Raw genomic sequence first — 25,265 nt, forward strand, 5'->3', positions numbered from 1 at the left:
TGGAATATTATACTCTCGGTATAAAGAACAAAATCTTTTGATATAATCTCTCCCTAACCCTTTTCCCCACTTTGTTTTTCTTTGTTCAAGAGAGAAATATTAAATTAGAGATTCCACAGCTATTATTAAAATTATGGTGCCCATTTAATGCAAATGGCTAATAATGTCAGAAAATAATGACTAGGATTATTGTTTCATGAAAATGAGACCAAATCTATAACTGAAAAGTGTTTTGCCTCTCAGCCTTCACTCTTCTTGGTCATTCAGCAGCCATCTTGCTGTGAGGACACTGAAGACTAAGTGTTCACAGAGGCTGCAGGGGCAGAGCACTCATCACACCCCACATAGCATCTTCTGGAGCTTCCTGTTTGGTGAGAATGATAAACCTAATTCTTTCAGTTACTGTTTGCCAAGTGGCCTCTCCCCCACAAATAAAAACTATCCTATCCGAGAAACAGAATTACTATTTTGTCATGGGTGTAGAATGGAGCATTACTGAAAGAATCCTAAATTGAAAATGTGTATTATAGCAGGGGAAGGAGAGAGTGGAATGGATTGAGAGAGTAGCACTGAAACATATACATTAACATGTGTAAAACAGACAGTTAATGGGAAGTTGCTGTATAACACAGGGAGCTCAAACCTAGTGCTCTGTGACAACCTAGAGGGGTGGATGGGGTGGGAGGTAGGAGGGAGGTTCAAGAAGGAGGGGGCACATGTAGACTTATGGCCGATTCATGTTGTATGGGAGAAACCAACACACCACTGTAAAGCAATTATCCTCCAAATAAAAATAAATTAAAAAAAAAAGAAAATGTTGTGGATTAAAAAAACTTCATGAAGACATTTCTTCACTGATGAGTTAGATCTGTTTAGCACATGTCAGAGAAAATTCACAATGTGTGAATAAATCACACTGTGAGAATTTATGAGAAACATTCAAAATGCTTGGGTATAATAAAGTAAGGAATTTGGTGCCAAAAATACAATATGATTACGTTTAATATTAGACTATTTGACTTACTGCTCTATGAGCCTACCTATTACAGAACGCTTTGCACTGATAAAGTGCATTCACACACCTGTCAGTTGAAAATGGTTTCAATCACTGGATATCAAGCAGGAAATAAAATCAATACCCTGCCTTCAAGGAGCATATTCTATAGGGGAAAGTCACCAGTAATTAAATCATATATGATGGTGTTAAGTACTATTAAGGTGTACATGTACAAAGATGAAGTGACAGAGTGCCCTAAATTAAACAATGTGTTCAGAAAATGCTCCTGTAACAAGAAGACATCTGAATAAAATCATTCATTAATTCAAAGTGTCTGCCTCCAGATACAAATGGGGACACATGAAACAAAGGATCTAAGTGGCTTCTGGATCCTGGAACATAAGGCTTTGGCTCATTTTCCATTTCTGACCTCCAGAACCATAAGAGAATAAACTTGTGTTCCTTCAAGTCTCTCAGTTAGTGATAACTTGTTAAAAGTAGAAACAGGAAATTTAAGGAAATAATGCATGTAGAGAATCAAAAGAATCTATACAAATTTCTAGAAAAAAGTATAATTTGCAAGGTGTCAGGACATAACGTGCAAAAATCTACTGTAATTTTATATGCATGCAATTTACAAATGGAAACTGAAATTATAGAATACAATGTTTGCTCAAAAAGAAGAAAAATGTGTAAATCTAACAAAATAAAGACTTTTATGCTTAAAACCTACAATGGGAAGGAATGAAATCAAAGACGATCTATTTAGGTCATCTGAGAGAAACATATGATATTCACTGAACTGTTAATAAAACATACCAGATTAATTGACTGAAAGATACAACATAAGAAGTGATATTAAAATATCCCAAATTGACATACAAGTTTAATGCATTTTCCATCAAGATTTTTGTAGATTCAAACAAGATTATTCTAAAAATAACAGAGAGAGGCGAAAAAACTAGAAGAGCTAAAATACCTGAAAAATACTGCCGTGGTTGGAATCACCCCACATGATCTCAAGATTTCTAATACAGTGACAGGAATCAAGACTGTGTGGGATTTGTGGAAAAACAGACGCAAAGACCAATGGAACAGAATGAGGAGACAAGAAATAGCCCTCCATCACTACAGTTTTTCCCAGATGGCACAGGGGTAAAGAATCCACCCGCCAATGCAGGAGATGCAAGAGAGGCAGTTTCAATCCCTGGGTGGGGAAGATGCCCTGGAGGAGGAAATGGCAACCCACTCCAGTATTTTTGCCTGGGAAACCCCGTGGACAGAGGAGCCTGGTGGGCTACAGTCCGTGGGGTCACAAAGAGTTAGACATGACTGAGAACACCGCACAGGACATTAACCCTTGAACAGCACAGGTTTCAGCTGTGCAGATTCAATTATATGGGCATTTTCCCCTAATAAACACTACTACAGTACTACAGGATCTGAGGTCGGTTGAATCTGAGGATGCAGAACCACGGATGTAGCAGGATAGCATTAAATTATACATGGATGTAGAACTGCTCAGGAGACTAAACCCTAACTCCCTGCCTTGTTCAAGGGTCAAGTGTACTTCCCATTACTTTTTCACAAAGGTACCCAGGCAACTCAATGAAGGAAGGCTGGTCCCACACATGTGCTTGTCAATGAAATATTCATAGGACAAAAGAAAATTTCTCCATTTAAACTTTACATCTGTCAAACATCAGCAAAAAGTTAATCAATGCTCTAAAACAAATTCTGGAACTTTACACTTATAAGAGATTTAGGAAAAATGCTATAGAACAAAAACTTCAGAATCTGGAACTTGATGCAGAGTCCCTAGACATGTCACAAGAGCGTGACCCAGGGAGAATATACAAAAACCTTAGAGTGAAAAGCGTTTTCGCCCTCAACCTTCAGCCTTCTCAGTCATAGAGCAGTCATGTTACTATAAGGTGAAGATTAAGTACTCATGGAGGTTACAGAGGCAGAGGACCCCATCACAACCCACATGGCAGCCTCTGGACTTCCTGTTCGATGAGAATGATAAACCTCCTACTACTTTCAGTCCGTTCTCCAGGTGGTCTGTCACTCACAAATAAAAACTGTCCTACCTGAGCAATAAGGTTCCTATTTCACATTCATGGCATTTGTGAGATAATCTTGAGAATGAGTTAATTAATAAATTCCTCCTCTTAAGGCCTGACCACAATAAAATACATTTACCTGGTTTCTATCCAGAATGAATTTTCCAATGAAGCCTAAGATGTGGATACCTGCTAAAAGCCTTGTCGTATCACTGTATTATTAAAGTCTCTCATCAGAATGGGTCACCTGATGGTAACTCGGGCTTGACACTAAAGAATTCGCCACACTCATTATATTTGAAAGGTTTCTCTCCAGTATAATTTATCTGGCCGATCTCAAGGTATGAACTTGGGCTGAAGACTTTGAGATACTTAGTACATTTATAAAGTTTCTCTCCCCTATAGATTATCTGATAGAAGATGAGGCTTGCAGGCACAAAATCTTTGGCATATTCATGACATTTGCTTAGCTTCTCCTACTATGAAATCTCCAGTGAATTGTATGCTGTAAATTTTGAATGAAGACTTCCCACATATGTCACACTTACATAGTTTCTTTCATGTATAAGTTATCTGATACTTAGTGAGGGTTGAGAACTCAGTAAAGGCATTTCAAGTTCATTACAGCTGAAAGCCTTCTCTACGCTATGTATTCTCTGATGAACTGCAAAAAGTGAATTTTGACTGAAGACCTCCCCACACTCATGACATTTGTAAGGTTTCTCTCCCGTGTGAATTCTCTGATGCTTTCCAAGGTTTGGCTTTTGAGAAAACAACCTGCCACACTCATTACATTTGAAAGGTTTCTCTCCAGTATGAATTCTTTGATGACTTTCAAGATTTGAATTTCGACTGAAGACCTTCCCACACTCATTACATTTGTAAGACTTTTCTTCAATATGAACTCTCTGATGCTTTGTAAGGTATGCTCTTTGATTAAAAAATTTGCCACACTTATTACATTTGTAAGGTTTTTCACCAGTATGAATTCTCTGATGACTTACAAGATTTGAATTTTGACTGAAGACCTTGCCACATACATTACAGTTATAAGGTTTCTCTCCAGTATGAATTCTTTGGTGGCTTGCAAGATTTGAATACTGATTAAAGACCTTGCCACAATCATCACATTTGTAAGGTTTCTCCCCAGTATGAATTCTCTGATGTCTTCCAAGATGTGAATTTTGACGGAAGACCTTACCACACTCATTACATTTGTAAGGTTTCTCTCCGTTGTGAATTCTCCGATGAATTCTAAGGCATGAATTTTGACTGAAGACTTTGCCACATACATCACACTTACATAATTTCATGCCTGTATGGATTACCTCATGTGTGGAGAGGTGAGATCCACGAATAAAGGTTTTGCCACACTCATTGCATCGGTAAGGTCTCTCTCCAGTATGAATTCTTTGATGACGTTTAAGGGAGGAATTTTGACTACAGACTTTGCTACATACATCACATTTATACACTTTCTCTCCTGTATGCCTTATCTGATGTCTACGGAGGGATGAGCCGTGATTAAAGGTTTTACCACACTCGTCACATTTGTAAGTTTTCACACGAGTGTGAGTTGTCCAATGACTTACAAGGTGTGACTTTAGACGAAAAACATTGCCACATATACCACACTTATACAATTTCTCTCCTGTATGGATTAGAAGGTGTCTACTGAGGGAGGAGCCATAATTAAAGGATTTACCACATTTGTGACATTTGTAAATATTTGTCTTAAATATATGCAGTTCATCCTGAAAGCTTAACACAAATCTATTTTTAATTGGCTTCTTTCCTGCATTCCACCTACCTTGTCGATCTCTTCTGTGAGCTACATTTTCCTTATATATTACAGGCATTCCTTTGTAATTTCTTTCATCATTCTTCCACTGACACCCAAAGTCATCTTCCTGGATTTCCGTGAAGCAAAAATATTTCATTTCAGGGCTTTCTTGTCTTTCCAATGTCACTGTTTGGAATGCATCTCCTCTATCACTACTTGCTATTGGTTGTAATTTCTTGACCACATGTATATGAGAGATATCTACAAGATACAAAGAACCATAAAGTGTATTATTCAGTACAACTCATAAATAAAAGTGTAATGTTGAATATATGACATTAAACCAAAGGTAGGGAACTGCCTGGCAGTCTAATGGTTAGGGCTCTGTGCTCCCACTGCAAGGGTGATGGGTTCGATCCCCAGTCAGGGATCAAAGATGTTACACAGCATGGTCAACATAAAATAAAACAAACCAAAAGTACTACTTATGCCCAATAAGGTTATGAAACTTCCGAATCATGACCTTAAAAATTTTAGGAACACTAAAGGAATAGACTGTCTACTAAAGAAAGAGTGATTACATGTCAGGTGAGTATGACATGGTTGGATACCATCACCGATTCAGTGCACATGACCTTGGGCAAACTCCAAGAGACAGTCAGGGACAGGAAGGCCTGGCATGCTGCAGTCCATAGGGTTGCAAAGAGTCAGAGCACAACTTAGAGACAGAACAATAACAACGACAGCTGAGTTCTAACACCCTGTGACAAAAACATTCACACTAGACAAGTGTAGGTTAACTCTCAAAGAAAGAATATTTTGTCACTACGACACCAAAGCACATACCAATTAACAATACATATACTGTGGTCTCGCTATTAAGGAGACAAAAAATATTATACTGTACATATATTCTGTATTCTATGTCATACAAATAAATGCTAAAGACCACACAATCCACTGTAATGTACATGCTGCTGCTGCTGCTAAGTCACTTCAGTCGTGTCCGACTCTGTGTGATCCCATAGACGGCAGCCCATCCCAGGCTCTGCCATCCCTGGGATTCTCCAGGCAAGAACACTGGAGTGGGTTGCCATTTCCTTCTCCAATGCATGAAAGTGAAAAGTGAAAGTGAAGTTGCTCAGCCGTGTCTGACCCTCAGCAACCCCATGGACTGCAGCCTTCCAGGCTCCTCCGTCCATGGGATTTTCCAGGCAAGAGTACTGGAGTGGGGTGCCATGTTCATAACCCAAAACAAACTTATCTAATGAACAGCTAACGGGTACTATGGAATTACAAAATTACAGCATATAAAAATGGAAGAATTTGTTAACACAATTTTTCACAAAAAAATTTTCTGAATATCTGCTATAGAGCTATGTACCCATAAAGAATATGCATTTTACAACATTAACAAACGGTACATGTCAGTTGTACTCTATCATAAAAGCTGAAAAACCATCATATATTAATCACAATTAAGAGTTAACCAATAAAATATTCTAGAGTTATGTAACCTAACAGCAAATAAATAAAGTCATTCCCAGCCTTCACAGAACACTTAAAATTCTCCAGTTCATTGGCTCTAAAAAGATATGTAATAAAGAGCAATTTGTAAATTTATCAACTAGGGTCAGACACAATGTTGATTAGCACAAACTGGAGATGAAAAGCATACAAGATGTGATGCAAAATAGTATTATAATAAGCATGACAGAATATTAATATAACTATTTATAAAAAGTAACTTTTCAGGCTTCCCTGGAGGCTCAGTGGTGAACAATCCGCTTGCCAATGCAGGAGATGTGGGTTTCACCCCTGATCCAGGAAGACTCCACATTCCTCAGAGCAACTAGTCCGTGTGCCACAGCTATTGAACCTGTGCTCTAGAGCCTGGAAGCTGCAACTACCAAAGCCTGCACACCCTAGAGCCCTGCTCCACAGCAAGAGAAGCCACAACATGAGAGGGCAGCACACAGCAGCTAGAGAGTGGCCCCTACCCTCCACAACTAGGGAACAAGCACAGGAAGCAATGAACAGTCAGCACAGCCAAAAATAAATACATAGTTTTTTTTAAAGCAACTTTTCAATCATGATTATAAAACATGCAAGAGTCTAAGCCATCAAAGAACACTAATTTTTTCAAAAGGCTTGTTTTTAAAGGTTTAAAAGGCATGAGGTAAATCAACACAAGTTTTCAAATCACAGGTTTGACTCACAGATTTCTATGCATGACCACAATTGATACAGAAAGTACTGAGAGACATAGGATTTGAACCGGAACTTCCAAATAATAACGACATATTCTAAAGGATGACCCCAGCAGTATAGATTACAAAATATTAAAACAAATACCAGGAGTTTAAAAAGAGTATTCCAAGGGAGACACAAAAGAAGTCAGCCATGTAACTAATAATGTTATTTAGCCACCCTTCCTGAAAATGGTTTTTCTAAGTCTTCACAGCTGCACATAGTGATTTTGGTCATCTCATGAGAAAGTCATACGACAGAAAAAGAGGGACCGTTTTTACACTGAGTCATGTGGAAGGTGGAGCGATGAGTGAAGGCGTGCTGGGGAAACTGGGATGAAAATAATGATTTAAATATGCAAGCAAATGACAGTCTTCCCATCCACATAAAAGTACCATGTGAAGAAAGGTCCAGAATGAGAAATGGCATGAGTGGAGCACAAGGTATATGCATATGTGGGAGCACAGTATATCTAGATGAATATAACTGTACCAGAGAGCAGCCAAGATGGTGGAGCAGACGTATCCTATGCTCACTTCCTCTCAGGAGCGCAATCATCTTACTTTCTTTCCCGAGCACCAAAATCACAATAATCTGCATTATGACCATCACTGACAAAGACTAAAATCTACCAGAAAATACCTGCTACAACTAAAGCCATAAAGAAAGAACCCCAACAACACAGGAGAGATGGGGCGGACTCATGATGCAATCTAATCTCATACTTTGTGTAGGTGACAGACAAACTGAATAATTACATACGCAGTTTCTCCCACAGAAGCCCCACATCAGACCCTCCAAACCAGGGGTCTGACATCAGGAAGAGGACAACGTGAATAAAGTTTTCCTGGAATAAACTCCTACATCATTTCCTCTGGCTCATAGAGGATGGTCATTAGTATCTGGAAACAAGATTGACACCATGTCCTTGAGATGGGCTTTCATGACAGTCCTCAAAGCCAAGAAAAGAAAAAAAAAAACAATGGGGAAAGTCTCAGTGAGGCTCTCATGATACTTTCTATCTCGTATCCTACAACATGCTGACCAATCTACTAAGTAGCTTCAAGTGGTGACTTACTACATAGCAGGAAAATGTTTAAAAATTTAAGGAAAAGCATTCTTCATCAAAAACTTTCTGTTAGTAAATTCACCCCACAGAGAGTCCATCTGGAGCTGTCTACTACAAGTGGATTATCACAGTAACTGGATAAAATTATAGACTCTAGGAATATCTATTTCAAAAGTTTTACACTCAATATTATAAACTTTTCTACTTAAAGGCAAGAATGTGCTAGTTATTTTTATATTTCTCCCAGAGCCTAATGAAAGCCAATAAAATAATTAATCTACTTATTTATTGTTTATTTAATCACACATACACACAAAATCCCTCAAGTTTCAAAAGGTAAAATTCATGCAAAGGTAGAAGAATATGGAATCAGGAGAGTATACTGGTTAGGTACAGCCACAGAAGAGCCGTAAGAGAGTGGAAAAAACACAAAATTTGGTGAAGAGATGAAACCATGCACTCAACCCAAGATGCCAAATCAATAGCTTAAAAGATACACATATTTCCCCCATGAGGAACTAGGAAGTAAAAGAAGAGGATCTCTTTGTCCACTGTCTTCGTAGTTTTGCCGTGTAAAAATTAAGCGAGACCCAATCTACCTCCCTGTTTCACACATCCCTGAAGTGTGGCAAAAATCAGAACAAAAGAAATGGCTGCGAATCTAAACAGGGGAGGGGGCTTGAGACAACAGCTCCCTGAAGGTGCCACATGGAATCAAAAAGCATGTGCTTTTGATTTTGATCAAATGCCTTCCCATCTTCTGATTAGATCTTTTGAAGAACACAAATCGGGATGAAAGGGAGAAAAGCCCAGGGAGTGAGTCTCGAAGCATCAACTCTTATTTATATAGACTGAGAAGTGAGCATCCAATGAAATTGAGTCCAGAGAGAGAAGTGAAAGGGGGTAAAAGACCCTTTTAAAGCGACCCTCTTCATGGTGCTCAAAGTCAACCAACAACTAGTTCACAGGGACCAGATGGCAGGGTGTAGATCATGATGAAGACTTTGCTTTTGTTTCTGGTGGGGCTCCACCAGAGGGTGAAAGAATACATTCTACATGTTGAAGAACAGAATGATAACCCAGGCGTAAGAAAAATGTGCTCTCAGCATTCACAATAAATAAACTTCTGTTTTCTGAAAAGAAATCTCCCACGTGGGTAGAGTTACCCAAAGACCAGTAATACTGCCACTTCCTCTCTGCCCTTCTGAGATCTAACCTGTGTTCAGACTTTTGATACATTTCTATCATCGGTGGTTTGCTCTTTTCATGTCACTCTTCACAGGCTAGGGCTTGTTCCTCTTGTTCCAAGATGGAAATAATATTCTGATCAGAAATAGAAATTTCTGCTTCTCAAAAGAATGAAATGTGAAGAGCTAGGGCTTTTCTAGCTCTTTGTTCAGGTGAGGAGTGAGGACATTGAATGTGGGTCTGAAAAACTCTATCATGGGTTGGTCCATCACTTGCCTCCTACTGAATGCAGAGGAAACAGTGTAATATTCAGATAATGAGCTCTCTTCCAAGAAGTAGTGGAGCAAAAGCACAGGGGCAGAAAAAAAGAGAATTTGATATTTTAAAAGTTTGCCCTCAGCCTTATAAATACTTAAGCTCTGGAACAATGCCTGATGTATCATGAAATGGATTAATCATTTGCAGAAAAGCTAAGCTTAAACTCATGATACCACATCATGAAATTTTTCATGTCTGAATGAACAGGGATTTCAGATCAATCAAGCAAAACAGGGGCTCCCAAGGGGCACAGAAGGGAAATGCAATGATACCCAAGGACAGATTCCAGTTTCTGAAACGAAGTGATCCTCACCCACAGAGATCAGGTTCCTGAGGGTCTCCACCATCACATCCATGTAAAAGGCCCTCTGTGCAGGGTCCAGGCATTCCCACTCCTCCTGAGAGAATTCTACAGCAACATCCTTGAAGGTCAACTGCTCCTGAAACAAAAACATCTAATCAAAGGGCCATGAATAGAGTTATTTTTGCACAAAATGAGGAGACGAGAGAGGAGTAAGGATCCGTTTAATCGAAGTATATATTCTGACAGATCCAGGTAAAGGTATCTAGAGCAAATTATGCATCCATAATTTTAATTTCTTATCCCTTTTCATAGAGATTATGATATCCTCCATACAACGTAGGTTTTTCACTTTTTCTGGACAACACACAAACAACCTAGAAATAAAATTCAATAACAGGTGGTCTCTGCAGAAATGTTACCTATTATGTTTTATACACCATGTGATATTCAATATCTAGATGAGCTACAACATCAGTGGGATCTTCAGAGATGACAAAGTCCACAGTGGCTTTACAGAAAGGTCAAAATCTGCAATTATGACAATTACAAGAGCAATGACTCAAAGTGTTTGAACACTTCCTATATACCAAATTTCATTCTTAATAAATTTCTTACATGTATGAAATTGCTATAAACATAACAGCTCATTAGAGATGATCTCTTCCCATCTTACAGAGGAGAATACTGTGCCAGACACACCTGGAGACACTTGACTCGGGTCATCAAACTAAACAGCAATATCAGAACTCAGAGGGTTGGCCTCTGGAATTGAAGCTAAAGAATCAAACAGTTGAATAAGAGAAAAAACAGTATTAAAGGCACACTGACAGAGGATTCACTGAGAAAATCTGAAAGAAGTTCATGGTAAACAACATGGAAGGGCATAAAAGATCATCATATATGTGGGCTCACACACAGACACAGAAGATGTTAGTAATCTTATTGCTATGTAAACCATTAACATGATGCTCCAAAAAATTTTTTTGAGCTCAAGGATTATATTCAAGATATAATTTCAAGTGTAAAGATAGGTTTGAAATATGATGTTTTTATCAAAACCATGGACTTGTACTTCCGTGTACTCACACACACACATGTAAACACACAATTACTTGAAAAGACAGGAGTTCCCTGATGGTCCAGTGGTTAGGATTCAGTGATTTCACTGCCATGGCCCTGGGTTCAATCTCTTGTTTGGAAACTAAAATCCCACAAATGGCTTGGCTTGTTCAAAAATTAAAAAAAAAAAAAAAACCAGAAATAAACATTCAACTAGAAGGCTTTTCTTCTCAGATCAGGAAAAAGGCAAGGATACACACTTCTGCACTACTGTCCACCAAAGTACAGAAAGCCCTTGTCAGAGAAATTAGACAAGAAAAAGAAATCAAACTTATCCAAACTGCAAAAAGTAAAATGATCTTTTTTTGTAGATGACAACCTTTATGTGTAAAAATAGTACAGATTTCACAAGGATATTGCTACACCAAAAAATAACTCTAGAAAAGTTTCAGGATACAAAAGTCCATGTGCAAAAATCAGGTAAATTTCTATACATAATGGTAGTGCTGGTTTCGATTTCTGTGTGCTCAGTCCCTCAGCTGTGTCTGAGTCTTGTGACCCCATGGACTATATAGCCCACCAGGTTTCTATGTCCATGAGATTTCCCAGGCTAGAATACTGGAGTCGGTTGCCATTTCCTTCTCCAGGGGATCTTCCCAATCCAGGGATAAAATCCAGGTCTCCCGCATTGCAGGAAGATTCTTTACCGACTGTGGTACCAGGGAAGCATATACACAGTGAACAATGTCAAAAGAAAATTTTAAAAGAATCCTATTTCTAAAGCACCATGAGGATACAACACTCCATAAGAAATCCAACAAAGAGGTGAAAAACTTGTATACTGAAAACTATTAAACATTGCTATAAGTTATACAAGGAGATACAAATAAACTGACATCCTATACTCTTGGATTGAAAGACTAAATATTCTTAAAATGAACTTATTACCCCAAGTGTTTTATAGATTCAATCTAATCCCTATCAAAAGTCAAATGGCGATTTTGGTAGAAAATGTAAGTTATTACACTAAAATTCATAGGGAAGCCCCAAGAATCCCAAATTGCCAAAGAAAGGAAGGAACCCTTACAGATTTCAAAACATATGACAAAGTAATCAAGATGGTGTGGTACGGGCATCAACACAGATACATAAAGCAGTGCAAGAGAACAGAATGCTCAGAATTGCAATATATCTGACACACAGCATCTCTTAATGTTGTAAAATGCTTTCTCTCAGTGGGTACATGTGGATATATAATCTGTATTAAGATAAATATTTTGTTTTCTTGTAAGTTGTTTTATTTTCTCAGTTCTACAATGGTTTTGCAATTCTAAACTACAAGTTATTTAGATTATTTATTAGATAAGCTTGTTTTGGATTATTTAGCATTATAATCGGAGAAGGCAATGGCAACCCACTCCAGTACTCTTGCCTGGAAAATCCCACGGACAGAGGAGCCTGGTAGGCTGCAGTACATGGGGTCACTAAGAGTCGGGCACGACAGAGGGATTTCACTTTCACTTTTCACTTTCATGCATTGGAGAAGGAAATGGCAACCCACTCCAGTGTTCTTGCCTGGAGAACCCCAGGGACAGAGGAGCCTAGTGGGCTGCCGTCTATGGGGTCGCACAGAGCCGGACACGACTGAAGCGACTTAGCAGCAAAATGCATTTTCAGTGGTGCCAGGACCACAGAATAGAAGGAAGACAGTCTCAGTAATAAATGGTGCTGGGAAACTGGGTATCTACCAATAAAAGTATAAAGCTGGAACCTCACCTGTATCAAAATGAGAAACTTCTATGTGTCAAAGGAGGCAATCAGCACAGTGAAAAGGTAACCTCCAAGGAATGGAGATGATGAAAATGGATTAAGAATCTCCAAGTTTCAGAGATTGATTTCATAGTTTAAAATCAAAGGAATGAAACACTCTGTATCACTGATATCTCTGAACTTTTCATTCCATTCCCAATCATTATTTTTAAATCATCAATATGCCATTTAGCTTCTGCCCAGTCACTTCAGTTGTGTCTGACTCTTTGCAATGCTATGGACTGTAGGGTGCCAGGCTCCTCTGTCCATGGGACTCTCCAGCCAAGAATACTGGAGTGGGTTGCCATTTCCTTCTTCAGGGTATCTTCCTAACCCAGACATCAAATTTGCGTCTGCCTGCATCTCCTGCATTGCAGGCAGATTCTTTACCCACTAAGCTACCTGCATTAGCTTCTAATGCAGTATAAAAAGCCAGAACATATTTGTCATAATTAGTCTGTTTTCAAAAATGCAGCAGGCGAAAATGCGTATTAACACCTGACTTCCATGTGCAGCTTCTTTACCCTGGTTGACAGAGAGCAGACAGCACATCCAGATGGGCCCTAAGCAATCCCTGCTGCCCAACAGCACTGAGACCCAGTCTCCAACCCGTGGGTGAGAAGCTGTGCCAAGGATGGTGCCCAGGGGAGCCTCCTCACAAGGGCCAAGTCACCGGGTCATAGGGAGATGGGATCTAAGTGGAGAGGACAGGCCCTGAGGGAAGGCCCCGGGTGAACGTGCATGTACAGGAGACAGACAGGACACTTCAGAGTCGGACACGATTAGCAAGTCCAGATAAGGGCATTTCAGGAAGGACAGACTGAGAATCCACTGAGAATATGACCTTACCTGAGAAATAGCCATTCCTGACTCCTTTTAGGCTTCTTCCTCAGTCTAATTGAGTCTTTAGAAGTCAATCTTGAAAGGTGAAAATAGGCAGTTTAATGCTTAAAATCAACATACCCCCTTCCTATGCCCCAAACACACACACACACACACACACACACAAGACCCCATCATGTGGAACAGACAGTCTTCTGCTGCACACTGTCTCAGGAGGGACTCAGAACAGTCAACTCCTACAGAGAGATCAACAAGTCAGTTCCTACACTTTTTTTCAGTGCTTGATAGATCTTTAAAGATCAAATAGTGTAGGGTATCCTTTTTTTCACTAAATATATATTTTTTCAGATTATTTTCCATTAGAGGTTATTATAAGATATTGAATATAGTTTCCTGCACTATACAGTAGGTCTTGCTTAATTATTCTATATATAGTAGTGTGTATCTGTTCATCCCAAACTTCTAATTCATCCCTCCTCCTCCTTCCATGTTTGGGAACCACAAGTTTGTTTTCAGTGTCTGTGAATCTACTTCTGCTTTGTAAATAAGTTCATTTGTACCATTTTTTTTAGATTTCACATATGAATGAACTCCGGGAGTTGGTGATGGTCAGGGAGGCCTGGAGTGCTGTGATTCATGGGGTCGCAAAGAGTCAGACACAACTGAGCAACTGAACTGAACTGATAAGTAATATCATGTGTTGTCTGTCTGATTTACTTCACTTAGTGTGACAATCGTGTCTACCTACACCATGTGTTTCCACATATTATTATCCTGTCTCCCTATTTCTATATCTTTCTCTTTTTGTTCCCCCTACCTTTCTGCTGTTCCTACCCCCTATATTTCTCACACCTGTCTCACTCCACTCTGCAAATCATTCCCTCTCTTGATGCTCCTTCTCTGTAACCTTTCTGACTGCCCTACATCTCTATGTATTTCTGCCTCTTTCTTCCCCCTTCTCTGCTTCCTTTGTGCCCTTCAGTTACACCCCTTCTCTGTTACACTCCCTTCCTCCCCCCTATCGGGCACCCCAGGTGGTGACGCTTCCTTCCTGCTCTCCCCCTTCGCTCTTGCAGTCAATAATTTTCCTCTCCTCTCCCAATCACCATAATGCTCTGAAGGCTGTGATTCCACCTTTTATCCTCTCCCGAACTCCGTGTGAAGGGCCTCATCATTGTTGCCACCCTCCTACCAGCAGATCCATAGCCCCTCTCCCTATGTTGCTATCCAATTCCTGGAGATCTGGCTGGCATTTTTAACTTAGTTCTCTATTTTATTCACTTTCTACCTTCAAGCCGTAATTATTTTCACTTTACTATTTACAAGTCCCTGTCTGTTCCCGTTGGTTCTCCTTCATTCTTTATCCTTCTCAATTTTTCTGTCTCAGTCGCTCTCTCTGTCTGCTTCTCCTGATCCTCCTCGCCCCTGTATTTACGAGGATGGCGACTGAGTAAGACACCCGCGGACTGAAAAAGACCGTTTGGAACTCTGGACCGAAGAACAGTGGGCGTCACCACCTCTACTCTGGGTTAGGGCTGACCAGGAGGAGGCCTTGACGAGCAGAAGGACGGGTCTGACGAGACGCGAGGACTAAGGCGCTGCGAGCGAGGGGGTCTTAGGAACGGGGCTGACTCTCTAGAATCCCGGGAGCGGGGCGGCCGGCGCGGCCTCCAAGGGCCGAGAGGGAGGCTAAAGGGGCCGCGAATCCACCTCGCGGACGAAGACGTTACATGAGGCGGAAGGCAGAGATAGTAAAGGGTTTTAAGCAGGAAAATGTGGCGAAAGGCGGTGTTTACGAGACCGAAGGCAGAAAAGCCAAGGGCTTCGGTACTGGCCCCAGAGAAATTGAAAACACAAAGGGAAACGGTCTGCGAACTCTTAACACACGTCTCGGTTTACATGGCGAGTAGGGGCGTGAGAGGGAATTTAAAGACCGCAGTGACTCCAAGACCCTGAAGATGGACTCAAGGAAGCGCAAAGCCCAGATTTAAGCTAGAGAAGAAAGAGAAACTTACGCTCTGCAGAGTGACCTTCGTCCCAAGCATTCCGTTTCCGGGTCTGCAGACAACTGCGCGTGCGCGAGGCGAGGAGGTGGGGCCCCCTGGGCGGGGCCTGGGCGGAGCCCTAGCGACGGGTCGGTGGACGGGGAGTCCAGGTCTGAGCCTGGACCACCCGAGGGCGGGAAAGGGGAGGCGTCTCAAGGTCCCTCCCTGTCCTTGACCGGCTTATTTGAAGTTGCAGAGAGTAACAACTTTAAGGTAAAGTTTGCGTTTCTGTGGGCCAGTTATGTCCAAAAGTAACATAAGTTTCAACTTGGGGAACAAGTTGAAAACGGTTTAAATAAAAGGCATTGTTTTTGCCAGCAAGCTGCTCTCCTGCCCTGCCAGTGAGGCCTAAAGACAATTCAGGATTCTGGAAATGTGGGTCTCCCGGAGAAGGCAATGGCAAGCCACTCCAGTACTCCTGCCTAGAAAATCCCATGGACAGGGGAGCCTGGTAGGCTGCAGTCCATGAGGTCGCTACGAGTCGGACACGACTGGGCGACTTGGCTTTCACTTTTCACTTTCATGCATTGGAGGAGGAGATGGCAACCCACTCCAGTGTTCTTGGCCTGGAGAATCCCAGGGACGGGGGAGCCAGGTGGGCTGCCGTCTATGGGGTCGCACACGACTGAAGCGACTTAGCAGCAGCAGAGTAGTTGACATAGGACAGTAGCTGGATGCGGGAGCATTTTGCGCAATTAGACTTTAAGCAGTTAAGGAAACAAGAACTGAATTTGTCTCTGTATTACACAGTAGAATGAAAAATACAAAACTTTCCCTACCTTGTATGGTCTATTTCATAGTGCAGAACAGCTTCTCTACTCCTCTCTCTTTCACTGCAGAAGCCAAACTAAACACTGTTCAGTTCCAGAGACAAGGACAAGATCTGGGATCTGATACTGGAGTACTAAGGGAAGTGATAATTTAGATTATTAACCATGGCTTTAAAAAGAGCAATATTCTTTTTAAATTGTTTTAAATTTTATTGTTTCTCTTTTTGCTAATGTGTTTTAATTATTTCCCTCTTTAAAACCAACTCTACAGTGACATACAAGAGCTACATAAACAGCTCTTCATGCAATCACAGATATGACTGTATAAGTTTAAGGTATACAGCAAAATAGTCTGATTTCCCTATATTGTGAAATGATTACCACAATACGTTTAGCATTCATCATTTAAGATGGATAAGATAAACAGAGAAATGGAAATAAGGGAAATTTTTTTCTTTTGATGAGAAGTGCTTTATTTGGTAAAATAATTATTCTGTTCCACACTCAAATGCTTTTGAGAAAAGCTTGTTTACATCATAATATAATTAAGTCAATCATAAGTAAATATAATGCAATATCAAGTTCATTATATGTTCACTCTGAGAGTAATTAATATTTACCTTTTTTTCTTAAGCCGTAATGTATTTTACATCTTGGTGTTCTATTGCTGAGAGTTCTATCAAATCTGGTTAACAGAGCCTGTAAAATATACAGTATTCAGAAGACATTGGGATTTATTTGCATCTAAAGAATATTAACTTCGCTATATTTCTGAGGGCATTTATTGGGGAAGTATATTCTGTTTAATATAAACCCTAAAGAAAGCAAAACTAGATTATCAACCATCTGATAACTTCATATCTACCCTCAATATTTTGATGGCAACATGTCATTAAACATCTACTTACAAAGTAGATTTTCCCACATCCCTACAGGTGGAAGATTTCATCCATAGAGAAAATGGCAATCAATTGACATGATTTTTACATAGAGATATTAGCATTTGGGGGCTTCCCAGGTGGCACTACTGGTAAAGAATATGCCTAATAATGCAGTGGGTGTAAGAGACTTGGGTTTGATCCCTGGGTGGGAAAAATCCCCTGGAAAAAGAAATGACAATCCAATCCAGTATTCTTGCCTCAGCACTCCCATGGACAGAGGAGCCTGGGGGGCTACAGTCCATGGGGTTGCAAAGAGCTGGACGCAAATTAGCAACTAAACAAAAACAAAATTTCAATGCATTTTGTATATTGTTTTTGTGTTCTGACATCTTGAAAATCATACCTTCCCTTGAATATTTTGTAGCAAAATCCTTTTGATTTTCTACATACACCATTTCATTAACTCTCCTATTGGTGTTGTAACAAATTACCACAAACCGACTGCTTGAAAACAAAATGGGTTTATTCTCTTGAATTCTGGAGTCCAGAATTATAAAATGATTTAAAGCACTACCCAGGTAAGAATTGTTTGTTTTGTTTTGTTTACTTTCGTGGGTTTCAGAGGTCATGCCATCCTTTGGCTCATGACTCTTTGAGTTAATTAACGATTTTGTTCAAATATCTCCTTATCATATCAGCATTTCATAAACAAATTTTTAAAATTACAACACACTCTCGCTCCATCATTGTACCCATACACTTTCATGGTACAAATCACCATCTTAGCTTTTTCTAAGACAATTTCTAATGTTTATTTTTGACCCCTCTGAGGCATGTGGCAATCTTAGTTCCCCAACAAAGAATGGAAACTATGTCTCCTGCATTGGAAGTGCAGACTCTTAACCACTGGACCACCACAGGGAAGTCCCACCATCTTATCGCATTTAATTATTGCGACCTACCAATATAAAATATGAGCTACATAAAGGCAGTGCATTGATTTTGCTTCCTGATAGATTGTCCATGGTTGAAGTCATTCTAGAGTGACAATAAATGAGTACACTCTATCAGTGCAAAGAAGGTTCTCATAAGTCAGTATATCAAATCCTCAAGTAAACCTATAATATCTGGGACTTCTGAGGCGGTCCAGTAGATAAGAATCCACACTTTCAATGCAGAGGGTGTAGGTTGGATGGTCAGATCCCTGGTCAGGGAAATGTGATACCTTCGGGCATGACCAAACGAAAACAACAACAACAACAAAATCCGAAACATGTAATATTTGTGGCACCTGATTCCTTACCCTGGTAACATTTCAACCATTTTCCTGAACATTTGTCTTACATTCTCCTGCCTTACTTTGTTCACACATTGTGTTTTTAGGCAATGTGTGGTCGACATCTAACTCATCAACAAAGGTATGTCTTCATGAAGCTTTCACAAGCCATAAATTTTTAAGTTCTGGCTCTGAAAGGCTCTATTTCTCCATTATACTATCAAAAAATAAAACCAGGGCTTCCCAGGTGACTTAGCTGGTGAAGAATCTGCCTGCAATGTAGGAGGCCTGGGTTGGGAAGGTCTGGAGAAGGGAAAGGCTACCCACTCCAGTATTAATTTTTTAGGGACTTCCCTGGTGACTCAGACGGTAAAGAATCTGCCTGAAGTGCGGGAGACTTGGGTTTGATCCTTGGGTCAGGAAGATCCCCTGGAGAAGGAAATGGCAACCCACTCTAGTATTCTTGCCTGGAAAATCCCATGGATGGAGGAGCCTGGCAGGCTATAGTCCATGGGGTCACAAAGAGTTGGACACACTGAGTGACTTCACTAAATGAAGTAGGAGGTTTATCATTCTCACTTAAAAAGAAGTCCAGAATGTGCTGGGTGGTGGGGGGATGGATCCTCTGTCCTTTCTACCTCTATGAGCATGAGCACTTAGTCTTCACATTTCTTGCAGCAACATGACTTTTGTATGACTAAGAAGGGTGACTGCTAAGAGGCAAAACCCTTTTAATTTTCAGATTTTGTCTAATTTTTATGGAAACAAAAATCTCACGTTTTTTCCAAATATAAGCTAGTTGTCTTAAACGACTACCATAATTGTAATAAGAAATGAGAATTTCTGAATTTCATATTTCTACCTCAAGAACAGAGAAAGGTAATGGGGAAAAGATGTTAGGAACAGATTTGTCAACTTTCTCTGATGTTTATCTTGAGAGTATAATATTCCATGTGCCCCATGGCCACTCTGCCCAGTGATGCAAATGAGAAGCTAAAATTAGTACCTCAGGGCTTTTCAACTTATAGATTTGTTTCCTTTCTGCTCTGTCTGTGGTAAGAAGTCCATGGAATTCTCCAGGCCAGAATACTGGAATGGAATTCCACTCCTCTCACACGCTAGCAAAGTAATGCTCAAAATTCTCCAAGCCAGGATTCAACAGGATGTGAACCGTGAACTTCCAGATGTTCACCTGGATTTAGAAAAGGCAGAAGAACTAGAGATCAAATTGCCAACATCCGTTGGATCACTGAAAAAGCTAAAGAGTTCCAGAAAAACATCTGCTTTGTTGACTATGCCAAAGCCTTTGTGTGGATCACAACAAACTGCAGAAAAATCTTAAAGAGATGGGAATACCAGACCACTTGACCTGCCTCCTGAGACATCTGTATGCAGGTCAAGAGCAACAGTTAGAACTGGATGTGGAACAACAGACTGGTTCCAAATGGGGAAAGGAGTACGTCAAGGCTGTATATTGTCACCCTGCCTATTTAACTTATATGTAGAGTACATCATGGGAAATGCTGGACTGGATGAAGCACAAGCTGGAATCAAGAAATATCAATAATCTCAGATAGGCAAATGACACCACCCTTATGGCAGCAAGTGAAGAACTAAAGAGCCTCTTGATGAAAGTGAAAGAGGAGAGTGAAAAATTTGGCTTAAAATTCAACATTCAGAAAACTAAAATCATGGCATCCAGTCCCATCACTTCTTGGGAAATAGATGGGGAAACAGTGGAAACAGTGACAGACTTTATTTTGGAGGGCTCCAAAGTCACTGCAGATGGTGACTGCTATCATGAAATTAAGACGCTTGCTCCTTGGAAGAAAAGTTATGACCAACCTAGACAGCATATTAAAAAGCATAGACATGACTTTGGCAACAAAAGTCCATCTGGTCAAAGCTATGGTTTTTCCAGTGGTCATGTATGGATGTGAGAGTTGGACTACAAAGAAAGCTGAATGCTGAAGAATTGATGCTTTTGAGCTGTGGTGTTGGAGAAGACTCTTGAGAGTCCCTTGGACTGCAAGGAGATCCAACCAGTCCATTCTGAAAGAAATCAGTCCTGGGTGTTCATTGGAAGGACTGATGCTGAAGCTGAAACTCCAATACTTTTGGCCACCTGAAGAAGAACTGACTCATTTGAAAAGACCCTAATGCAGGGAAAGATTGAAGGTGGGAGGAGAAGGGGACAACAGGGAATGAGATGATTGGATGGCATCACCAACTCAATGGACATGAGGTTGAGTAAATTCCGGGAGTTGGTGATGGGCCTGGTGTCCTGCAGTCCATGGAGTCGCAAAGAGTCGGAAACAACTGAGTGACTTAAGTGAACATGCACCTGTATACTGCTGCTGCTGCTAAGTCACTTCAGTCGTGTCCGACTCTGCGACCCCATAGACGGCAGCCCACCAAGCTCCCCCGTCCCTGGGATTCTCCAGGCAAGAACACTGGAGTGGGTTGCCATTTCCTTCTCCAATGCATGAAAGTCAAAAGTGAAAGTGAAGTCGCTCAGTCATGTCCAACTCTTCGAAACCCCATGGACTGCAGCCTACCAGGCTCCTCCGCCCATGGGATTTTCCAGGCAAGAGTACTGGAGTGGGGTGCCATTGCCTTCTCCGATGCACCTGTATGTCCTCCCCTAATTTCTCAGTCTCTGCATCAAGGCTAGACCATGAGACCAATTTTGATAAATATTTTTGTATGGAAGTAGTTCTTTACTCATCTGAATAGCAAAATCCATAACTCTTACCCATCACTGTGTCACACCCAGCATTTCCACTTTTACAAATACCCTGAAGACATTTGAAGCAATTTACCCACAGAAACATCTTGTAAGAAATTTTTGATAGAAGTATTTTTTATAATAGCCAAAATGTGGAAAGAACCCAAAACTCCATCAAATGATGACAAGGTAAACAAAACTGTGGAATGTTGCTACTTCTCAATAGAAACGTATGAGGCACTGATAAAAATTCTAACATGGATGGCACTATGAAAACATTATGTTAAGCAAAAGAAGGGAGAAATAAGGCTTTCTTTTTTTCTTTCTTTCTTTTTTTTTTTTTTTGGCCACTCAGTGCAGCATTTTGGGATCTTAGTTCCCAGACCGAGGGTGGAACCCATTCCCCAGTCAGTGGAAGCCAGAATCTTAACTACTAGACAGCCAGGGAAGTCCAAGGCCACATATTATATGACTTAATTTATATGAAATGTCCAGAATAGCCATATCTATAGAGACAGAAATAATGTTTGCTTGTGGCTACAGATAGAATGCAGAATAACTGCTGACAAAGGGGTTTTGTTTTTGTTTTTAGGGGGAGGCCTGGCATGCTGCGGTTCGTGGGGTCGCAAAGAGTCTGACATGACTGAGAAACTGAACTGAACTGATGTATGATGACATTATTGTGCTTGGACAATATTGGAAACATACTAAATCCTACTGTATGGTACTCTTAATAAAACTGCATTTTATTGTATGCAAATTATGCAAGTAAAAAGTCTCAGCTGATATCTCCATAATCTCCCCTCACTTTCCCCCAAGCAAAGGCAGTTTCCTGCGTTTATTCTCAGCTCCAACAGCTCCAAAGAGTGCATTGTCAAGACACAGCCTTTTGACACAGAAAACTGGGTGCCGTCGTGTCCCACACCTACTTCCCCAATCACACACCCAGGAGTGCCAGGGTAGTCCCCGGTCGCAACTGCAGAGCATACTCCACCCACACTGTGGTACACAGGCCACTGGGCTCGCGATGTCACACCAGCTCACTGACATGAGTTGCCTGACATGAGTTGTCAGACAAAATTTGCTGTAACCAATATGCATGCTCTTTACTTTTCTTGAAATGAGATCCCTACTTCCACAGAGGCATTTATCCTTATGCCACAAGAGTTGTTTGCTATTGCACCTGATGCCTCCTTGCTAAGCTGGAAAGGGCCATGTGGTGACACTAAAAGTTCTTTGGCCAATGAGTTAAATGATCATTGTGAAGCTGAAATTTCTTTGAAACAAGGAAAGATTCCTAATCACTTGTTTTATAGCTCTGCCTCCATGGGCATAAAACTGTCCCTACAGAGGCAAAATCAGAATGATGTTTGTCTCCTCTGAGTTCTTGTAAGGCAACGCTTCAGTGAAACAGACTGATGACAGTTCTTTTTGATTATTTAAAGCAAATAGGATAGTGAATACAGCAGTAGCACTCTTGTCTACATATTCTCCAGCTGTCAAGGCAATGAAGCTTTCCTCGTAGGTCAGACGTTAAAGAATCTGCCTGTAATGCAGGAGACCAGGGTTAGATCCCTGGGTGGAGGAGATCTCTCAAGAAGGGAATGGCAATCTACTCCAGTATTCTAGCCTGGAGTATCCCACGGACAGAGGAGCCTTGTGAACTCTAGTTCATGGGGCCGCGGAGTCCGACAAGACCCAGTGACTAACACACACACATCAAGTCAGTGAATTGTCCAGGCTTAGAAGTCATTTCCAAAACTTACACACATGGAAATGTAACCTGTAAGGCCCTCACGTAAGTGACAGCACTATGGATTCATTCAGTTGCACAGAGCAACCTTTTTGGCACCAGGGACCTGTTTCTTGGAAGACAGTTTTTCCATTTTTCCATGGTGGTGGGGATGGGGAAAGTGGTGGTGATGGCGGTATGGTTTGGGGATGTCTCAAGCACTACATTTATTGTGAGCTTTATTTCTGGCCCACAGAGCTGTAAGCTACTGCTACTGCTAAGTCACTTCAGTCGTGTCCGACTCTGTGCGACCCCATAGACAGCAGCCCATTAGGCTCCCCCGTCCCTGGGATTCTCCAGGAAGAACACTGCAGTGGGTTGCCATTCCCTTCTCCAATGCATGAAAGTGAAAGTGAAAGTGAAGTCGCTTAGTCGTGTCCGACTCTTCACGACTCCATGGACTGTAGCTCACCAAGCCCCTCCGTCCATGGGATTTTCCAGGCAAGAGTACTGGAGTGGGGTGCCATTTCCAGCTGTTGTACCTTAAAACTGCTACAGGCAGTAACTTCTACTAAGCACTGTCAGTTTACTGAAAAGCACCTTCCGGACCGCCCCCTGCCCCGCCCTCTTTCCTGCGAACGCAGACCGGAGATCTCTCCTCGCCCCGCCCCTCGCCGGAAGCGCTCCGCTCTGCCCCCGACCCCGGAAGTCCTGCTTCTGACCCCGGAAGTCCTGCTTCTGACCTCGGAAGTCCTGCTTCTGACCCCGTGCCGGCGTTTTCTGAAAGGACCTGGAAGTGGAGGGCGAGGAGTGAAGGTCGTACAAGGAAGGGTAAATTTCTCCTTTCTAGTGAAATTCCGCGCTGCGAGGCCTGTCGTACTTCCTCCTTAGGGTCTTGTGAGTGACTGCGCATCTAAACTCCCCACTGCCGTCCCAACCCCGGTAAGTTCAGACCTAGCGGGACTGGTCGCTGATTCTTTCTTTCTTTTGATCATTTCTCTTCGGTTTGTGAATTTCTCTGAGGCCAGTCGCTGTGATACTGTTCGGTCCCATTTCTGGGCTCCAAAGAGCTCCGATATCACATTCTTTTATGTCTCAGCGCAGAAAAAAAAAATTTAGAGACAAAAATAGTAAGAAGTGATTTATTAGATGAGGATGCTTGTGAGGCTTACAAGGGCGCGGGAGAGGGGATGCCCCCCTGAGAATTTACTGCGCTACAGTTTTATAATCAGAGGAAAAATGAGGGGGAGAAGACCTTCCTTGTCTTTTCTGAATAGACATCATGCTTCCATCCTCCTCCGGATTGAGCAGGGGAGTTTTCTTGTTTCTACAAGGTAAAGCCAGATCCACAAATTACTGCTTTTTATGTGTGCACAGAGCATGTCCTAATTATTGAGCTCAATGGGCAGGATGTGAGTTTCGCGCCACCATTGTTTTACTGTTTGTTGGCATGTGTTGTGCTTCTATTGCATGATTTCGTTTCTAAACAAGCCTGGTTGGTTTTGTGGTTAAGCGAACCTGCTTTCTTGTGTTAACATTAACTTCAGTTCAGTCGCTCAGTCGTGTCCGAGTCTTTGCGATCCCATGAATCGCAGCTCGCCAGGCCTCCCTCTCCATCATCAACTCCCTATTGCCAGTCCTCTAAGTAAGTAAGTAAGTAAATTCACTCAGTCGTGTCCTACTCTTTGTGACCCCTTAGACTGAAGCCCACCAGGCTCCTCGGTCTATGGGATTCTCCAGGCAAGAATACTGGAGTGGGTTGCCATTTCCTTCTCCAGGGGATCTTCCCGACCCAGGGATGGAACCTGGGTCTCCCACTGGAGGCAGACGCTTTAACCTCTGAGCCACCAGGGAAGCCCGCCAGTCCTCTAGTGGGATTAACTATTTAATCATCTACTTTGTACCTTTACTCTGTCCCTGTCAGCTGCCCTTGGCTTTTTTGCCTACCCAACATCTTCCTGCTTAAAACCTGCTACTGTTTCCCACCTCCCTTGTAAAGTACTTGTCTGCAGGGGTGTGTTCTTGCCCCTCGCCCAGCCTCACCCTCTCAACCCCTCTTATTAGTTGCCGTATTTCTAAATATAGGGGTGAAGGGAGGATCAGGAGAAGCAGAGACAGAGGGACTGAGAAAGGAATAGAAAAACTGA

General features: G+C 41.4%; 3 protein-coding genes across 6 annotated transcripts in view; 1 reads left to right on the top strand and 2 right to left on the bottom strand.

The window, feature by feature from the left end:
- The window catches only part of LOC120871970 (zinc finger protein 665-like), a 41,909-nt gene extending 26,184 nt beyond the window's left edge, over nucleotides 1-15,725 (bottom strand). For all 3 annotated transcript variants that reach the window (XR_005723142.1, XM_040252067.1, XM_040252071.1), the window contains exons 1-4: nucleotides 15,702-15,725; nucleotides 13,693-13,761; nucleotides 9,985-10,111; nucleotides 4,874-5,107 (exon numbers count right to left, since the gene is read on the bottom strand). The gene's annotated coding sequence lies outside the window, so the exon portion shown is untranslated. The remainder of the gene's footprint in view (nucleotides 1-4,873; nucleotides 5,108-9,984; nucleotides 10,112-13,692; nucleotides 13,762-15,701) is intronic.
- Nucleotides 1-25,265, top strand: part of LOC120871946 (zinc finger protein 420-like) — a 719,570-nt gene that overhangs the window by 218,481 nt on the left and 475,824 nt on the right. The gene's annotated exons all lie outside the window — the stretch shown is intronic.
- On the bottom strand, nucleotides 1,546-15,748 carry LOC120871985 (zinc finger protein 665-like). Its single transcript, XM_040252094.1, has 4 exons — nucleotides 15,702-15,748; nucleotides 13,693-13,761; nucleotides 9,985-10,111; nucleotides 1,546-5,107 (listed from the first exon to the last, which is right to left on the bottom strand). Exons 2-4 carry the CDS (start codon nucleotides 13,705-13,707, stop codon nucleotides 3,633-3,635), a joined length of 1,617 nt encoding a protein of 538 aa, XP_040108028.1. The 5' UTR covers nucleotides 13,708-13,761; nucleotides 15,702-15,748; the 3' UTR covers nucleotides 1,546-3,632.

This window comes from Oryx dammah, unplaced genomic scaffold (genome assembly GCF_014754425.2).
Source record: "Oryx dammah isolate SB20612 unplaced genomic scaffold, SCBI_Odam_1.1 HiC_scaffold_13, whole genome shotgun sequence".
NCBI lineage: Eukaryota > Metazoa > Chordata > Mammalia > Artiodactyla > Bovidae > Oryx > Oryx dammah.